We start from the raw sequence: 15,522 nt of genomic DNA on the forward strand, positions 1-15,522 counted from the left end.
GGGTGGGTGGGAAACACTTCACTGGCAGCAAGTAGCTGGGATCGCCGTAAGCCCATTAGAGAAACACAAGCAACTCTCACTGGGTGCCCTCATTACTGCGAGCACCAAGAACACACTGTACACTATAAAACCATCAAAAAAATTAAATAAAAAAGCACAAGAACGCAACAGCGGAAGGACATGTGTATATTTCTGCCACTCATTTGTGCATGCCCGCCGACCGTGCAGGCATGCACCTATGAAGACCTCACACTCATTGCCTCGCACTCAAGAACCTCATCATTGCCTAATAACCATTTGCCTGTGTTAACTTGTATCTTAGCTGGCATGCCCTTGCGTACTCGTATTTAACGACTACAATGACCACTAAAGCATACCCGCTCTATAGTGCATGGAATAGAGCCTGACCTCATTAAGTAGGATTGCTGGCGGGATCTGTGCCCTACTACCCCAGTCTCATAACCACGATCTGAGGGCAGCCAAGCACATTGCCACATAAGTAACTTGTGAGGAATTTTACCTCCATTGCCAGTTTTGGCCACCGCCATGACCAGACCTGCAAGCTTGCAGAAGGCTGTGTTTATCTACCGCCTACGCCTGGACGACAAGTACTAACATACTTCTATGCCTTGGTATAGTACTAAATCTACACCCTAGAAATACTACATAAAAGCTTCTCTGAAGTGCACTATGTATGCCATCATTGCCATACACCTATACCTATTGTGTGCCTTATTGGCACTAGGGCATTGGACAAGTATCTTAAGCCATATTAAGACTACTCCCATCCCGCCACACTCTGGCTACCACTATGGTACCCATAAGGATCAGTATTCCCACCTTTTTTTTTTGTTATTTTCTTTTTTTTTTATTGTTTAGTTTATTACAAACTTTAACAAAATTTCAGATTTTCCATGATTAGCTTTTCCTATACAACCTTCTACAGACTTCATTTCATGACCTCAGCTCTAATTTTTTGAAAAATGTTGGCCAGAAAGTTCACTACAGAGCAAGTTAGGTGCACCGAGCTCCCACTCAGAATTCGAGCCCACAAGTCCTACATATTTCCTGTTTTTGGAGCGTATTTGCTCAAATGTAGTGAGTGCCCATCTTTAAGACTATAGTAGACTCAGTAGACTATATCCCAAACCGACCACTGCTATTCCGATAACTTGAACCATCACTCACTCACTCCTCCTGATCTCTCCCAGGGCCCATCTATAACCAACCTTCCACGTCAGTCAGCATTAAGAAACTCCAGACTCCAATCCAGATTGACTAGACTCTACGAACCTCCTGTCAGAGCCACGTTTAACATACTGCCGATGAAAGAATGCCCACCTAATAAACACAATTTTAAGAACAAAAGTACTGCCCCAAATACCGCACTTGCACCAACATCCGAGAGTTTCACCCATAATAAACAACCTCAGAGTGAACACCCTACTTCGACTCGAACGAAAAAAGCAAGTAAGGCCAAACTTTAGAACCCCAGACCTCAAGGACGCCTTAATCAATGCCCGCTCCCTAGTCGCACATGCTAACGAGATAGCCGACTTAATCCAGGCCGAAGAATATGACTTTCTTGCCATAACAGAATCCTGGATATATGCAGCAGCAGGCCCTGCCCTCATGCTTGCAGTCCCAGACAATTATTCTATACTCAGAGCAGACAGGATCGACTCGCGAGGAGGAAATGTAGCTCTCATAGCGAAATCCAACCTAAATATGAGACTTTCACTCTCACCGGACATCAAATCATGTGAATCACTTACTGTTAAATTACCCATTTCCAACTCCCAAACGTTAACTATTCATCTTGTTTATAGACCTCCAGGCCCTATCGGTGCCTTTGAGGAGGACATTTCCACCATCCCATCCAACAATATGAAAATGACTTCCCAAATACTCTGAGGGGGACGGGGGAGGAATCTCAATTTCCCCCAATCACCGGCAAGCTACAGCTATCGCCAATATACTCACTGAACTTGGCTTTACCCAAAGAGTAACCCTGCCCACTCACAACAAAGGCAGAACACTAGATTCGGTGGCAGAACTCAAGTACAATCCCTCAATCACCTCCATAACTCCACAGTCTTGGACTGACCACTATCTCTTATTCCCGCTCGCAGTTAAAATCCCAACTGCTAAAAAACAACTCAGTAGCTCCACCGATCCTCACAAGGAACAAAAAGCATATAACGGTAGATAAGCTCCTACCTTTAATACTACCCGCCCCCAACTCACTGCCAGTTTCCCATGACCTCTCCACTCTAGTAGATGAATACAATACCTTGACGAAAGCACTAAACATTATCGCCCCACTAAAAATGAGGAAAAGTAAACCCACAGCCCATTTGAACTCTTGGTTTAGCCAACACCTCAAATCACTAAGAGCCGAAAAAAGTAAATGTGAAGGCATTTGGAGACACCTACCTACCGCCGAAAACAAAACCAACCTTATTAACATCTCAGCTCTATACAAGAAAGAAATAATACTTACCAAACAGGAAACGTATAATAGGATTCTTCAAGCAAACACAAGCATCAAGGAACTTTTTGTGATATTAAAAGAACTGGAAGCCCCTGTACCCGTAGTAGACAATTGTGTTGAGGACAAACTCTGGTGTACTAACAGACAGAACGCCGTAACCAACAAAATCTCCCTTCTTCAGAATAGAATTGCTGACAAAAAAAAAAACCCAAAAAAAATACTAAAAAACAATAAGTAACTCAGACACTCTTGCCAGTACTCCCTTGCATTCCACTTAACCGGCTCAACGGTTCAGTTTTGCAAGAGTCTCAACCATTGAGGTTGAAAACAATCATCCAATCCCTTAAACCCTCAAACTGCCAGGGAGATATGTGCCCAGCCCAAATGATCAAAGGGGCCGCCAGAGACCTCGCACCTTTTATAACCAAGCTTATCAATGCATCCTTCTCATCGGGTACCATCCCCAACAACTTAAAGGAGTCCTGGGTCCTTCCCCCTCATCAAAAAACAATCCCTCGATCCAGCCATCCCTACTAACTATAGGCCCATTACAACAGTGCCCTTCTTAAGATCCTAGATCGAGTGGCATATATCCAGATACAAGAGTATCTAGAGTCCAATCATCTCCTGGGAATCCGGCAATCTGGTTTCAGGCCACAACATGGCACTGAAAATGCGTTAATTGATCTCAAAACCTAGATTGACGAACTTAAGGACAGGGGAAGCACAGCCTTGCTACTTCTCCTGGATCTTTCGGCCGCCTTTGATTTGGTGAACCATAAAGTTTTATGTAATCATCTTGACTCAGCTGCTCACAGGATGCAATAGTATGGATCCAATCCTTCCTGAGTAATTGAACTACAAGGGTATTCTCGCCATCATCGGCGACAGACCCTATCCCCATCACATGTGGTGTACCGCAGGGCTCCTGTGTCTCACGCACAATGTATGTATATAGTAAATATATTTAATAAGACCCTATTCGACGATCTGGACCTTCTTGGCGTCACCTACACAAACTATGCAGATGACACTCAGATGCTCATACCGCTTACCAGGGATTACAAGGATGCAGCCTTAGTAAATAAAATGTCCCTCATCATCCAGGCATGGATGGCAGCCCACGGTCTATGCCTGAATGACGACAAAACTGAGCTCCTCATTCTGGGAACTACATCCAGACTCAAGGAGGTAAAAACTAGGTTTCTAGCACGACTCCACTCTCACATTTGCTAAACAGGTCAACACCTTGGCATCAGCCTCTGCATACACATGCAAGCTGATCAGAGCCAGCTAAACTTTTATTTAAGGACAGCTGTACTACACTAGCCCGGGCCCTAATTTTGTCCAAATTGGACCATTGCAATGCCCTCTACATAGGCACCAGTAAGCACACTGTTAATAGGATCCAAATACTCCAGAGCAATGCTCTGAGAACGGCACAGGGCATTACCAGAAAAGAGCATATCTCAGAGGCTAGAAGACAGAACAAATGGCTGTCTACCAGTGACAAAATCCTGCTCAAAACCACCTTGCTAACCCACAAATGCTTCAACAATGCTGCACCTCGCCATTTTGATCATCAGAAAATCTTCTAACCGTCCCACCAGGATTGCAAATGCAAACTGCCTAGTCGTACCTAGGTTTAAATTGACAAAAGCTGTGGGGTGGGGGGGGGGGGGGGGGAGAGGAGGCGCAGCTTCCCAGTCAAAGCAGCACAACTATGGAACTCCCCCCCCCCCCCTCGAGGGTGGATCAGACCTTCCTGAACTTCAGACACAACACCATTAAATAGCTTAGAGATAGGAAGGACCAATAACTCCTCCCTGACCTTCCACCTCCATCAAGCACGACATCTACTTGTACAGCTCATTATATGTTGAGCACCAACCCGGTAATGTAAATCCTGTAATTTATACAACGCTACCTATATTTGTATGTATTTAAGTAACACATAACCCGTATTGTATTACAACTGCAAATCCCTTTACATTGGTGTTGTAACCTGTGTAACTACAAGCTGAAAGTATTCTTGTTTACTCCTGCGCCCTGATACCCTTGGGTCTGGCGCGCATTATAAATAAATAAACAAACCAAACACTGGCTCTACTGTCCTAGGACAGCTCTCAGCAAAGACCAGACATGCTAAAGTAATGTTGGTTCTGGTATAACAACAGTGGCAGCAGACTCCAGTGCTCCAATAAGACTACTAGGGAGTGGCATTACACAGCTCTGATTGGATGGGGTGAGCTTTTGATGCCATAGGCAGCATGTCATGGTACTCTACTGCAGAATGAGCACAAATGACAAAGTCCATCTAACCTAACAGAGCCATAGGTATTGCATGCTGGGCTGCAGCTCTGCCCTGGCTCTTGTCCAAATCTTACACCTCGGTTTAAGACTAGATTATTGGACTCGTTTGCTGCCCAGTCCCATTGCCCTCTTCCCCGAGAGGACAAAACAAACTACAAAATGCTGATTCACCCCTTGCAGGGTGTTCACATTTAGCGCCAGTTTTCGTGTTCACAACGAGATTCACGCCTTCACAAAGCGCCTCTACAAACCGAATTGCGGTTTTCTTGTGAAGATTAAGTGTCTTCCTCTAGAGGAACCTGTGTGCATAGAGATCAAAATAAAAAGAGTTTGAAGTAACTTGATGAAGGATGAGAAGGGCATTTGCACAATGGCTAGACCGATCATTCCATGCCTACTTAGCAAAACTTGCTTATAAATCTCTCTCCCTTTGTAGCACATTTGTTTTGGAGAACTTTCCAGTTCCTGGTCAAAGTTTCCTCAAGAGCAGCCACGACAAATAGTGTTTCCGACTACCACCACATATGGAGCTTAGAAGAAAATGCTGAATCTTTGCATCTTCGTCATCACTACAAAAGCAAGCTTTCTGCAGGGTTCGAAATTATCTTGGCACCAACAGCTGCCAGGAGCTACTTGGGGCAACCTGTGGCAAACAAACATCTATATGCATGTAACTGTCTGAAATCTAGAAACAAACATAAGGACACATCTATACGACAATGAAAGCATAAGGGGTCATATATAAAATTGACAAAATTATAAGCTTGCAACAGGTGGGAAATATATTTGCGGAACGCCATTTACTAGCTACTGGTCACTGTCTAATGCTGGATACCAAGGAGCTGCTTTTAGCTCCTGCTTATAATCTTAATTTCGATCTCTGACCTGCCCTATGTTTGGGGCTGTGCTGGGTGTGGGAGGTGGTCGTGGAAAGTGTGTCTAGAATTAACGTATGTATTGTTTTGAAAAGGATGGAGAGCTCCTTGAAAGATTAAGGTGGTACACAGGGTAATATTTCCCTCGGTGTACTGCCAGCTCTCAGAAACACTTGGAGTGTGGTCCTACAGAATTATGACGTGTTCTCCCTACTTTATGCAAGCTTGTAGTCTTATAAAGCAAGTGGACAGTCTCTGGGCCAGTCCTTTGCTTACGGTGGCTTGTATCGATAGCTGGGGGTCTCCTGCAGAAGACGAGACCACTCCTCACATCAGAGTACAGGTAGCACGTGAAAGTATGTAGATGGCAGTGGCTCACACTGCAAATAATGCATTCTGACTGAAAGGCGCATTTTAGATAATGCAATGCTCAGTTTCCAAAGCACAGTATCAAAGACCTGATAACCGATGCTACTATTAACAGATGCTACTATTAACCCAGTTAGCAGTCCTGCAGGTCGACAGTACACGCCGATTACCAACAGGCACAAACCCATCTGAGCAATCTTGGTAACAGAAGCAAAAAGAATGCTCGAGCAGGTACTGTCCCCCGAGGGCACAACACGCACCTGCCTTGCAAGTCCCAGTGCTCTTACGAGTATATCAAATGCTTCACCTCTGTAACAGTGCTGCGAAGGTTAGTACCAATGTCCATGTAATACCAACTGGCGTCATAAGTTAGTGTCGAAGACGGCACAGGAACACTTCCAATTAGTTCTGCATTTTAGGTTTAAGCAATGTTGATCAGTCTCTGTGATTTGGGAATATTTTAACCATCTCAACTGCACTGAACTTCAACTACACAAATTAGCTTTTACAAAAAGGGACATTAAGGAGAGATTATCCCCAATTTAAAGTGCTCAGGCCCAAGGGGCGGATGGTCGAACCTATTTTGCCAATTTTCACTGAAATCTTCTGTACCTTAGACGTGCCATCATTAAGGATGATTCACTTCCTTCACTGTGGACTCGTCACGCAATTCCTAATTTTAAAGAAGGTTCCCGTTCAGACCCTTGCAATTACCGGCCATTGCTGTATTAGACATAACAGGCAAGAGTTTCACTTCCCCGTTGCTGAAGGAGCTTGCAAGATGGAAAGGTTATACAAAAAAAAAAAAAAAAGAACCACCCGTTTCGTGCATAAACTCTTTAGCGTATGAAACAAATAGTGGGCTGAGTGCACCAAGGTACGCAGTTTCTTTGGATTTCAGCAGGGTAGAGAGAAGACATTTGTGGTGGAAGATGAACGCGAGGGACACGATTATATTAAAGCTGGCTCACCATTGATTCGTCGTGGAAGGGACGCGATTAATGGCAGGCACCCTCCGTACAGATGGCAGTCATTCTGGATCACATTGCGATAGGTCTCCAGCGTAGTTTGAATGTCATTTGGCAATACAGTAACGGCAATTACTTGAAGCTGTACCCTAGCAATTCTTAGTATGATTTTCTACCAATAGCGTAAAATAAGAGTCTTATTTGGCCTTCACTAACAAAGCACTTTCTGGACTATCAGAATCTGAACATTTTACAGTGAAATACATCTTCAACTAACTGGTTTAGTTACTGTAAATATTCAAGCGCAGGTCGAATCGGCTGCCTTTTGAAGCATAGTGGAAGAAATCCATGGAATGTGGATGAAACGCTCGCTGGATACATACTTAATAGTTTTCATGAAGTTTAACAGTTCCAGGCAATAGACAGGGTACTTGTTTTTTGGAAAGTATCGATTTATACCATGATGCTGTTGAAACTCCAAGACTTTACTCTGAGTGTTCCAAGGTCAGAGATGTCAGGTATTTATTTTTTTAGGCGTGTCGTTCACAATTAACGCTGGAATCCGAATGCGTTTTGGATCATATATATCTCACAAAAGTATATAACTTTTGCTAGCTTACATTTTTCATTGTTTTGTTGTCCTATTGCAAGGTTAAACGTAAACCAAAAAGGACATTACAGTATGTGAATAATTTAATGAGTTCTAGCAATATACAAATTTCACAGGAACAACCCAAAAAAGCATAAAAAGAAAAAGGGACAACGATTTGCAACCTCTGATTGCGCAGTCTTCCGCAAAACCAATGCTCAACTGCAGGATTGCACACAAATCTGCAGCATTCACAGATTTCAAGTCACCCACGCTGCCCTGATCCTCTGGAAGGCACACTAGCAGACAGCAGAGTTAAGGATTTAGTTCACAAGCATTTTTAAGTTACACTCACAAGTAACTCAGAAAAAGGTATTACACTATATTCCATTGTGAATCATGATATTAGCCATTATGCCAAATTTTAGCCTAAAACGGGTCACTACTCCTCGCTCAGATGTATCCCTACATCTCAAACACGGGATCTCAGACAGGCCTCTACAATCCACTGCATAAGCCCAGTTGCTTTAGGTAGCTACACTGTGCAACTTCCTATCGGCCACCATACCACTGCTTGACCACCGACAGGCTACTGCAGGACCCCAAATACTGTAGGTCGCTACCTCCCACTGTGCAACCTCAACAAGGCTACTAAATCAAACTACAGGACCACATACCACCTCAAATCAGCAGTTACGTCTCATCAACAACCTCAGATCTGTCACTAGGCCACACCTCTCTGAACTGCCACTCCATCTCACTGAGCAATTTAAGGCCAGATGCTACATCCCATCTCGCACCCTGAAACAATTGCATCCAATCAGGTGACCTCAAATAAGCAACTATTTCCCACTGCGCAATCCCAAAACAAAGGGTCAGTGATATATAGCTCACTAAAATGATTATGCTCAGAAACTGGTCTCCAGGGAGCCAATTGCCAGTCACCAACTCACCTCAACGCAAATTCCCACCAGTGTCAACTACAGATACCTTTTCATAACCAGGTTTCGTGCTCACCTTGACTTTGTGAATTGCTACAGGTTTGCCGTCCGGCGGCGGAAACTGCATCGCTACTGTAATCCCCCGCTTGGAGTACTTGGTGATCCAGCCTTGCTCCGACTCGCACTGCTGCCGGAAGTCAAGGAACATAGCGTCATCAGGGATCTCAACCGGGGTATGGGCCATCAGGAGACACGGCAGGACCAGGATCACTTGGTTGAGGAGTCGTCGGTCTAATGAGGAATCTTTTCTCCCACAGTAAATTTTCACTTGAAAGTCTAAGCTGTGTAAAAATCAGGCTGCGAGTTATCCAGACAGCAACCTTTAATGTGCAGCTTCACACAGGCAAGTCCTAAATGATATGGTTAAAATCAGACACAGGGAGGGTAGCTTTGAACAGACGGCTTCTAGTTGGGTATTCACTATAACAAGTATGCAAGGTCCAGAGAAAACTAGACAAGCTTTGTTAGAAATCTACAGAGGTCAACTCTGGTGGGTTGGATCAAACTGTGGTGTGCATAGGTTGAGACAGGTGAGCTCCAGGAGGGTATGGACAGGTGTGTCCTGGGCGTGTAGGTGCTATCAGATGAGCAGTGGGTAGCTAGTTACAGGTCAGCACTGGGTAGTTACAGGCAGGTGGGAGATAGGGCCAGTCGGGTGGGCCACTAAGGCTTGGGTGGATAAATCAGGCAGGGCCTATGTGTCCCATGCAGGCCAGCCCTGAGCAAGGGAGCCCCGCCTTAGGGGGAGCTGGGCAGAAGAGGCAAGGCCACCTCCAGTCTGGTTAGTCCCATTCAGAGATTCTCAGGCCGCTGAGTAGGAGGGGGAGCTCTGGACGGGGAGTCGGAGTCAGGTGCCCGGGTTAGGGGAGCTACGGAGAGATAACCGCAACAGCTGTCGCTCAGTAACTCTCTGCTTAGATTCTGCGCGATTGTACATCCGGGTCTGACAAGAGAACAGGTGCAGCCGGACAGGTAACGTCCCCCCAGGTGCGCGTACGTCGTGACGTAAGCGCGCACATGAGCGCCAGGTGCCGCTGGAACGCACAGGCACTGCACCTTCCCAACCAAGTCCGCGCGCTGCCCGCTCTCGAGAGGCTACAACCTGCCGGAAACCCCGCCTCCTCTACCTGCTCGCAAGGTAGACTGGCCCAGACAGTTAGAATGTGTTGCCAATCGTTGTGCAGGCCCCGCCCCTAACCCAGGTGGCCCACCGCCCACAGGGGAGAAGGGGCGGGGCAAAGTGTGATCCGCTGTGCATGATTGGTTTACAATGGTGCTTTGCTGAATCAGCTCTTCTACGTTGTGATTGACGGCTGCGAGATAGACTAAGCGCTGGAAGGATCCGCCGTGACGTCAGAGGGCAATGGCAAATGGGCGCTCTCGACCCTGCGCCTTCCGTGGGTAGTGCCACGTTGGCATTTGTCGCGCGTCTGGCAGGATGCGGTAAACATGGTTAGCAGAGACCGTGACTGTTTAGCCACTCGCTGAGTGGGCGGAGCATCGTCGAGCCACTTCGGCGCATGCATGATTGCGCCGTGGTGGCCTTATCGCGTTGACTTTTGAGGAAACAGTGACACCGTTGCCTGACCCCATCATGGCTGCTGGCTTGAGGTTGAGCTACTGTTCAGTTACAACCCTGGGAGATTGAATCCGTTATCATCCACGTGCCATGCGCGTCCCCTTCATTAATACAGGGTGGGCTGTGTGAGATCACGTCTTTCTGCGTATAAGCTCGTGGTTACCAGCGCTAGTGGTTACATTCCTAGAGAGTTCTTGCTTGTGTGTTGGCCGAGCCTCTTTACAGGGCTGCACAACCTGTTTAACTGGAGGGCCGAATGTGCCAAACCATAGCAGGGGCATCCCATCATGCGCCTCCCAGACATACCAGTTTGTTTGCCACATACACACCCCGCACCACCCTCCACCCCTTTAACCGGACCTCCCAGGGTTAATAACGAGACCAGACCAGTTTTCAAGATGGTAATTCACAATGCCACAGCAAGATTTATTTGCATAAAGTCAAGGAGTTATATTACAGGTGACATAGCTCTCAACTCACACGCTTTTGGCGGGTGTCACCCGCCTTCTAAACAGCTGACTCACCCGCCAAGCCTCCTGCATGCCCATTCATTTCAATGGGCCTCCCACCCGCCAAAAATACAATCGGGTGTTTTCACCCGCCTTTGTGACACAAATGGTTGAGAGCTATGAGGTGATCCATTTCTTCCTACAGATTTCCCTCTCTACCCATGGCCATTTCTGTTTACACATTCCCCAGATACTTTTTTCGGTGCCTTTTAATCACAGTACACGTTTCCTGCTACTCTTAGCTCCCGTTCCCCTTCTCTGTGCCTTCTTTCTCTCAGCTCCTGTTCCCTTGTTCTACCTGTTAACACTTCTAACTCTAGTGCTGAGTGTTCCCTACATCCCTTCCATCTCTATTTCCTTATTCTGTATGCTACTATTCAACTTCATTTCTCTGTTGTTTATTCTCCCTCTTAGCCATCTTCAATGATCTTATCCCAGTCTGATTCCAAAACTATCCTTCTTCCCCCCCACCCTTCGTTCCCGAGTCTCTTCCTCCCACTTTGGTTTTCTTCCATTTCCCCTGCCCCTCCCCCCCTTGCCTCCCTGTTCTGTTCTCTCTATTCCCCAAGTTGCCCAGTCTCATCCTCCCCTGCCTTCCCTCAAACTACATAAACCTTACTCCACCCTGCCCCACCTTAGCTCCCCCTGAGCCCTTCCCCGTCCCCACTTACTCTTCCCCTTGGTATTTTTCCTTCCTTATTTTCTTCCCTTATCCCTTCCCCTACTTGTTTATTTCCCAAACCTTACAGTGACCCATACTTCTCATTCCCCCCGACGTCCCTTCTTCCCCTTTCCGTTTTCGTCATTCTACCTTCCCACTCCCACCCCCGTGTTTGGGGTTTTGAGAAGATTTTGATGTTGTCACGTACCTGAGAGCACTGTGAATTCCACCTATATTTCAACGAAGAGGCCATTAAATGGCAGGTGATCGCAGGGTGCAAATCGCTAGTGCTCAAAAAGAAGTGACTGCAAGTGTCACACTCTCTCGCAGAGATACTCCTGCTGGCCAGAACATCGTCCGTGCTGGACTTACAGATATCCACACTGAGCAAGACACAATTCACAGCACCAGCCAGCAAAGAGGAGTGCATAAACAAGATGGCTTCCCAAACTTTCGTGCCACACGACACCAAGCAAGAAAGGCGCCAGTGCTTCCGGTGCAGACATGATCACCGCATGACGGCTCATGCCCCGCCATCGGTCAGAGATGCTCACGATGCGGGGGTGAGGACCACTATCGCATCATGTGCCGCAATCCTAAATCAATGAAAGTCACTTCCACAGACCTAGGAATGCACCGACAAAAGACCCCGCCCAGGTACCAGAGGGAAGACAGGGCGAAAGGATCAGAAAGCAGATATTATAAGGAAAGACGACTCACCAGAAGCAAACGCTCGCAGGCCCCAGAAGGACGACGAAAGGGGCGGAGGAAAATACACAGACTACATACGTCAACGCCATCCACCAGTGAGTCGGAATCCCACTCCAGCACCGACAGATGAAAGAAAGGCTACCTATACTCTCTGGGAAATCTGACCGCCTCGGAAAACAGTTCCACCCTGTCCCTAACGCTGCAAGATCAATAATTCAACTTCTTAGTATACTCTGGAGCCACCATTAACGCCATGCCTGAGTCAGAATACTGAAGCTCAAATGTAAACCGCGGCTGCGCATGGCACAGGTGGATATATACGCATATGGAGCCAAGGAACTATTTCCGTGCCTTGGGGCATTCCGAACGTCATGCCACCACAAAGACAAGAAAGATCACTTGACTTTGCATGTCGTAGCGACAGAGGCAACAAACAGGAACATCCTGAGCTTCAAGTCGGTAGTTCGAATGGGACTGATCCACAATCTATACCAACTAATGGCAGGAAAATACATGTCCCCAGCAGCCAAGGTGACAGCCCAGTTCCCGAACCTCTTCAAGGGCATAAGAAAACTGAAAGATCATAGAATACACCTACACGTTGATCCCACGGTGAAACCCATCGCACAACATTTCAAAGGAATCTCATTCAACATTCAGCAACAGGTTGAAAAGAGCTACTATCGCTGTTGGAGGGAGATATAGAGCCTGTCTCGGGGCCCACACCTTGTGTCTCGTCCATCGTCCCAGTACCAAAAAGAAGTGCAGATGGACAAATTAGACTATGTGTCGACATGAGTGCCCCAAATCAAGCAATCTTACGAGAACACCATCAATCGCCCCGCATCATGGATATGATGCATCTGCTCAACGAAGCAACTGTGTTTTCCCGCCTTTATCTGAACAAGGGCTATCACCAGATCGAACTCACCGAGGAATGGCGCTACATAACAACCTTCACCACGCACCTAGGGTTTTTCAGATATAAATGCCTAAGCTTCAGAATCTCGTCAGCAGCTGACATTTTTCAAGAGGAGATAAGAAAGATCATCGTTCACATACCTCATTGCATTAAATACAACAATGACATTCTCATATTTGGACACTCAAGAAACTCACAACGCCACGCTGATGAAAGTATGTGCAGCACTGAGCGAGGCAAACCTCACGCTAAACAAGGACAAGTGCGACTTCTACAAAAGCACCTTAAATACTTTGGCCACATTTTCTCTCAAACAGATCCAACCCAACCAGACAAAATAAAGGCACTGACGGAGGCGCCGTGTCCAGAAACTGTGGCCCGAATTGTGGGATGTTTTTAACCATGCATCCGAGCCCTACCACAAAAACTGTGCAGTACTGGCATTGAAAACATCATGATGGCCAGAGCTTCCCAGAAAATGCCCAGGGAAATGCATGAAGAATAGGCTGCCACCCATTTTTGCCGATGTTATGGGCACAGAAGGGCACTGCCTAAAACCACCATTGGACTACCCACACAGTAGCCTGAAACCATCGGGAATGGCAATGCTGATTGCCAAAAGCAACCTAGAACTGTGGGGAATTCATTTCTTAAATCCCAAAAATGGTTGCATTACCAGTACTCACCACTATCAGAAAGCCGGCGTTTTAAAACAACACCAGACATTTGTGTAAAACTGAATAAATGAACCCAAAGCAGGCCAAAGAAAGACTTACTAAGAGGTGGATACAATGTTAAGTTATATTCTGAAGTGACTCGAAGGTTTATAACAAGAGTGGCTGAGCTCTGCAGGTCTGCAGCGGCTTAAACTGAAACTGGATTTAAAATTACCAAAAATCGAAATGTGTAAATAAACTGAGGGACAGACTTGTGACTGCCACATAGTTTGTCACTGTTAAAATGTCATAGTTTTGAACTTAGAATCAGCATTCTAGCTGCATATGTAAAGATTGTCTTGACTTAAACTGGGGAACAAAAAGTGACATTTTATCTGAAACCTGGCTTAATGAAACTGAATTCTGCCCACCAGCTACCCCCGACAGGAGTTGAGACTTGCACAACAGCTGTGTTCCCAGGCCTAGCTGCCTTTTGCTGTTCCCACCAAAAGGGATATGACACTTCTCTGATTGAATTACCTGGGCTCTGCAGGAAATTGAACAAAGCCCTGTCCTGACTCAGGCAAATGTTTTATTATGGGGGTCGTAAAAGTGGCTTCCTCCTGGAAGGAAAGGGGAGGAGCACTGCCTGTGAGAGCAAGCTGGCTTGGCAGAACTGGAAAAAGCAGAAATTCAACCTTGTGCTGGGGGAAACCACAACCCTTTGGGGCCAGAACATAAATCTAAAAAGATGGATCATTCATAGAGCGGACTTGTGAAAATTTTATAAGTGATATCATTATTCTTGTGATTTTTCTGTGCACATTTGAAGACGTGGTAGGACCCGGTGGTATGTTCAGGGGGGTTTTAGCGGAAAAGAGGATATTACTCTAAATGTATGTATGTTAAAAATCTGACACTCCACCACCTAATGCCCACACACCATGGGCACATCTGTGTAAATGCGGGGAAAAATCCAATATTGGTAACCCGACTAAAAAGTGAAATATGTTGCCATTTTTGAACCCAAGCTCCTAGGAAGAGCAGATTTGGGACAGAGACTACCTCATGTGATAGGTAATATGTACATGCAATGACAAACCACTATGTATTTGAGAAATGTGCATTTTGAATCAAATATAGATTTGTGGGCAAACTGACCAGGGGAGGATCCTCTGACCCATAAAACCTACAGCATCACTCTGACTCACAGTTCCTTCCCCAATCATGGGAGAGGGGAGAATTGGGCCAATGACAAGTTGAAAGAGGGGCTGGCTAGTGATGCTGCACACACACCCACTTTCAAAACACATAAAAGCAGACAGTCAGGACAGATAGAGACATTCAATTCCATTTGCTGCGGAGCATGCTGATCGACGACTTCAGATCCAGAGATCCAGACTGTAACGCTCACCTGATTCCCGCAGAGGCGCCGGTCTTGACTGGGCGAATACCGTATCTTCAAAGGTGATGTGTAACACACGGTTGGCTCTTTGGGCTGGACCTCTGTGCACTGTATGTCTGACCCGAAGAGTAAGATGTCTGCAGATAGAAAATATGGGATTAATGAACTGGGGTTATTGGGTGTCTCTCTCTTCTTCCCCTTCTCTTCTCCTGTAGAACCCCAAAGGTTAACGCTCTCACCTTAGGTAAGTGAACGCCGAGCTCTCCATCTGCCTCGGGGCAGGGTGCCGTAACCAGTTTCTTCACTGGATAAGGGTGCAGGCCTCTTGACCTCAGAGGACTGCTGTCCGTCGTTTACTGCACGAACGGTAAGTTCCGAGTATTTCAAATGTCTTTAAAAGTCTTTTGTAATGATGTCTCTTGTTTTGCAGGGTTCCGGCGATGGCGGATGACGGGCTGAAGTGAGTGGAG

At 46.3% G+C, this 15,522-nt stretch overlaps 1 protein-coding gene across 2 annotated transcripts in view; it reads right to left on the bottom strand.

Moving 5' to 3' along the window:
* The window catches only part of LOC138480736 (START domain-containing protein 10-like), a 315,174-nt gene extending 305,321 nt beyond the window's left edge, over nucleotides 1–9,853 (bottom strand). The window contains exon 1 of one of the 2 annotated variants that reach the window (XM_069612459.1): nucleotides 8,626–9,853. In XM_069612459.1, the coding sequence (XP_069468560.1) occupies nucleotides 8,626–8,793 (168 nt within the window). In that variant the 5' untranslated portion in view covers nucleotides 8,794–9,853. The remainder of the gene's footprint in view (nucleotides 1–8,625) is intronic. The other variant, XM_069612458.1, reaches the window with a different exon arrangement.
* Between the last annotated feature and the right edge of the window lie 5,669 nt (nucleotides 9,854–15,522).

Source organism: Ambystoma mexicanum, chromosome 5p (genome assembly GCF_040938575.1).
Source record: "Ambystoma mexicanum isolate Mex_15411 chromosome 5p, UKY_AmexF1_1, whole genome shotgun sequence".
Classification (NCBI taxonomy): domain Eukaryota; kingdom Metazoa; phylum Chordata; class Amphibia; order Caudata; family Ambystomatidae; genus Ambystoma; species Ambystoma mexicanum.